The sequence below is a fragment of the Cynoglossus semilaevis genome, chromosome 15, assembly GCF_000523025.1.
Source record: "Cynoglossus semilaevis isolate Cse_v1.0 chromosome 15, Cse_v1.0, whole genome shotgun sequence".
NCBI classification, from domain to species: domain Eukaryota; kingdom Metazoa; phylum Chordata; class Actinopteri; order Pleuronectiformes; family Cynoglossidae; genus Cynoglossus; species Cynoglossus semilaevis.
In genome coordinates, this window is record NC_024321.1 from 1,540,584 (window position 1) to 1,544,896 (window position 4,313).

Below are 4,313 nucleotides of genomic sequence, written 5' to 3' on the forward strand. Positions count from 1 at the left end.
CCCCCCCAGGCAGCCCCAAATCCCACAAGCCATTTATTCCAACAACACGTTCCCTGCTACGGTGACTGTTTTTGTTCCACATACGAGACATTTTTATTCCACGCTGGGGTTCGATATCTAGTTCAACAATGGCTCCAGAGACAGGAGCAGCGGTGGCATCAGCAGCAGCATCAGCAGCAACAGCAGCAGCAGCAGCAGCGCTCATACGGAAATATACTGTGACAAGACATCAAGTGTGAGCCCCTTTCCAGAGGAGATGCGTGCGCCGCGTTTCTTTCACCTGTGCACGGCACACTTCCCGTTCTCATTAGCATGATCACAGGAGGGCAGGCGTGCGTATGATGAGAGATGCTGCTCAGCCATCACACTCATCTAATAATCATAAAGCACTTAGGGTCAGATAGAATACACAGAGCCATAAATTAATCAGAGACCACTTCAGCTTTTTTGGGTACATGTGCCATGCATATCCTATATTTCATAACACACACCGAGAGAGGGGAGAGAAAAAAAAAAAAAATCCCAGCAGAGGTCCGCACATCAATAACACCAACATCTTCTATTTCTCTCTCCGCGTTTAAAACGCTCGCGCACAACAAGAGAGAAATTTAAAAAAAAAAAAAAAAGAGGAAGAAGAAGAAGAAGAAGAAGAAGAAAACAGATGAGTGTGAAATCGGATCGGTGCGATCACTGCAGTGCAGTGTCGAATACAGTCAGGTGCTCAGTGCCAACACAGGGCTCACCATTCTGTGTAACTGATCAACTAAAGCTGCCTTCGGCAAGCTCCGGGAGCGGGCAGAGAGGAAACAGAAAGGGGAAGAGCAGAGAGGAATCAGAAAGGGAGAGGATCCAGGACCCAGTACTCACCAGCACCAGCCGAACGCAGCAGAGACACCAAGAGCACAATCACCAGCGTCAGGATCTTCACATTCATTTCTGCACTCCCCTCTGGCTCTGTGAGAGGCACTGGCTCGTATACTGTACTGCTCTGTGTGTGTGTGTGTGTGTGAGGAGGTGTATGTGTGTGTGCGTGTGTGTGGATGGGAGGGAGAGAGAGACAGAGAGAGAAAGAGAGATAGAGCAGCTGAGTGAGCAAGAATAAGAGAAAGAGACTCTTTGCTCCCTAGTTTGCCTGAATGTATTATTTGGAATATCAGTGTGTGTCAGTGCCACTGTCTAACTAAGAGTCAGGGCAACCCTTTTTTTTTTCTGGTAGTGTGCAGATGTCTCTTCTGTTCTTCTGTCAGTTAACAAAAAACCAAAACAAAACAAAAAAATAACCAAAAAAAAAACCAAAACACAGCAGCGGTCAAGCAGAGCAGTGAACGTTGTGGACGTCAGGTCTCTCTCTCTCTCTCTGCGTATGTGTGTCTCCTCTTTGCCCTGGATTAGTCCAGACCAGTGGATCATGTGGTTTATGTATTACTGAGTGAGTGGGTCACGGAGACGCCCCCACCATCCGCCAGCCACTCTCTCTCCACCCCCTTCTCCTCAAACATGCACAAGTGCTCACAGCCCAGCAGAGGAGTGGGGAGTGGGGATATATATGTACATATATAAATATAATTATAAATATATATATATATTTATACATATATTTATATATACATTTATACAAATATATGCAGATATTTTATACATGTGTGTGTCTACAGCAGGCATGAGCAAAACTACGGCTCGCGGGTCCGGATGCGGCCCATTTGGCTTTTTTAATACGGCCCGCCGAACTTGTCTAAATGATGTTATCCGTTTCTGTCGTTATACTCCTGGCTTTTACCTGCAGTACCTGCCTTTCCCCATTTGACGGCGTAAAAAAAAAGGCAGTTTAGTATTTATGCATGACTTTTACATGTCAAAATACCTGTTCAATTTTAGGACAGTTGTGGCCCGCGGGTCAGAAAAATACGCCTAAGTCTGGTCTGCAGTGTGATGCTGAAAGCGAAAAAAGAATATATATATACAATTACTCAAATGCAAATAATCAACACAAAAACAGGAAGTCCAAAGTTAATAGTTTGTATATTATATATATATATATACATATTTGTAAGACAACATGTTTGTTGCACTACGTCTGGTTTGATAATGGTTTGATAATTGTCAATTCCCATCATACCCTCCTCTAAGACTTTTTTTTTTCTTATTCTTATATTATTTCTTATGTCATCTTAACAGCTAAATTATTTGACTTTTTGACTTTATACTTTAGAGTCTATAGAAAGGCCTTATAGCAGGGGTGTCAAACTCATTTTGGTTCAGGGGCCGCATACAACCTAATTAGATGTCAAGTGGGCCGGACCAGTAGAATTATAACATAATTACCTATAAATAACAATATAAATAACAATAAGTCTTTTTTCCCCCCTTTGTTTTCATGCCTCAAAAGTACATTAGATAAATCTTATTTAATGAAATATAACTATACAAAATGTTGAACATGAAGCGTGTATGTATTGTTTGAAATATAACTATACAAAATGTTGAACATAAAGCGTGTATGTATTGTTTTTATTTTCCAAATTCATCAAACGGGCCGTATGTTTGACACCCCTGCTCTGTAGCGTCCGTTTCTGCTGACTGTACCCTTTGTCGTTTTTTTTTTTTTACCTTTGATGATCTGGAGCTCAACACTGAGAACAAAGCACCACCGGGAAGATGTTATCAGCTGTTAGAAACCTAGTCGTTCAAACCTAGCCTTCCACGCAAACCAAGTTACTTCCAATGTTTTCCACGTACTCATCCAGGGACGACGGCAACCTCGTCCAGTTTTTTTTACCTAAACCTCTGGACAACAAATGTGTTCATATTGAAAGAGTCTTTGAATCGATGACAGCATCCGTGGCTCTGAATCTCGGAATTGAAAAGCAGCTCATGAGGGGTAGAAGATGAAAGAAGGAAAAGGTGTGAAATGAAGGTCATGCTTTCCTGCTTTTGTACGTGCAGCAGCTGAACAGAGCTTTTTTTTTTTTTTTTTCCTCTCCTCCCTTCTCTCACACGGTTCTTCACCCACAGCAGCACTGGCGGCTTGTCTCTGTCTGAGTATGGCTTAAATCATTCACACGCTGTTTGAAGTAAGTGTCTGTGACACGGGGAGTAACCGCAGGAAAAAACTTATCAGACTCGCCTCCGTCACATCTCTTGTTCAACCGCCCGTGAGCTCATTTGTCTAATTTTGTTATCTGGGTTTTATTTTCCGCATGAAACAAAAGACTAAGAATTGCAATTGCGGTGAAATGAACTGCTGCAGGTTGTTTATGTCTTCAACTCACAATAAATAGGAAAAGGTGCGTTTCCTCATCACCGTGAATAGTGAGAACTTGAGATTTTTGCTTATCACGTTTGACCCTAGAGATGCTGATGATCGTTAACATCCTCTCTTAGGAAAAAAAAAAACTGTTTGAAATGAACGGGGAATCCCATTTTGTTTTATACAATACAAGATATTTGGTCCACAGTCTCATTTCATCCCTGGGTTGATTTAAGAAGTCTGTAAATCTTGCAGATCCTTTTTTTTTTTTGTATTTTCACTGCTTTTACTTTTAACAGTCAAGCTACTACGCAACTACCCTCTCCTATCGCGGTAGTTGCGTTCCAAGACCTACCATACCAAAAATCGCGAAGTAGAGGCGAGATAGTTATGTTATTGACGTATATATTTACCCTTTACGAACCTCCCCCGCACTGTTATCAACCCTCCCTAGACTGTATTACCCTTTATCACACAACTATATGCACAGTAAAGTTGTATAATGCTGCGAAAAATAGAGCGAAGTGAACGAGAGAGTGGCCGACAGACGAGGGGAGATGCTAAGAGATGCTACGATGCATGAGCCAATCAGCATGAGGAACAGAAGAGCAGGCTCAATTAGTCAGTCAATAATACACTGAGTACGCATTGTATTAGCCAATAGTATGCTGTGTACGATCTTGTCTAAGTTGGTAAACAAAGCTACCGTCGATCGTTCGCAAATGTGGTTGTCTCAATTTCGAAACGAGAACCCGCATTTTACTAGCCAAAACTTTCGTATGTGTAATTATTTTATAATGGCTTTTAGTTTTGCTATATTTTGCAATATAGCGAAAAAGTTTGCTACATATTGCTATGTATATATATATATATCTATATTTATATATATATGTATGTATGTATGTATGTATATATATATTTATATATGTATGTATGTATATGTATGTATATATATTTATATATGTATGTATATATATTTATATATGCATCTATATATATATATTTATATATGTATGTATGTATATATATATATATATATATATATATACACACAGTATATATGACG

At 40.3% G+C, this 4,313-nt stretch overlaps 2 protein-coding genes across 2 annotated transcripts in view; one reads left to right on the forward strand and one right to left on the reverse strand.

The window, feature by feature from the left end:
* The window catches only part of apln (apelin), a 20,414-nt gene extending 19,024 nt beyond the window's left edge, over positions 1–1,390 (reverse strand). The window contains exon 1 of the mRNA XM_017039425.2: positions 868–1,390. Coding sequence (XP_016894914.1) covers positions 868–934 — 67 coding nt within the window. The 5' untranslated portion in view covers positions 935–1,390. The remainder of the gene's footprint in view (positions 1–867) is intronic.
* Positions 1–4,313, forward strand: part of xpnpep2 (X-prolyl aminopeptidase (aminopeptidase P) 2, membrane-bound) — a 74,801-nt gene that overhangs the window by 31,043 nt on the left and 39,445 nt on the right. The window lies entirely within an intron of this gene.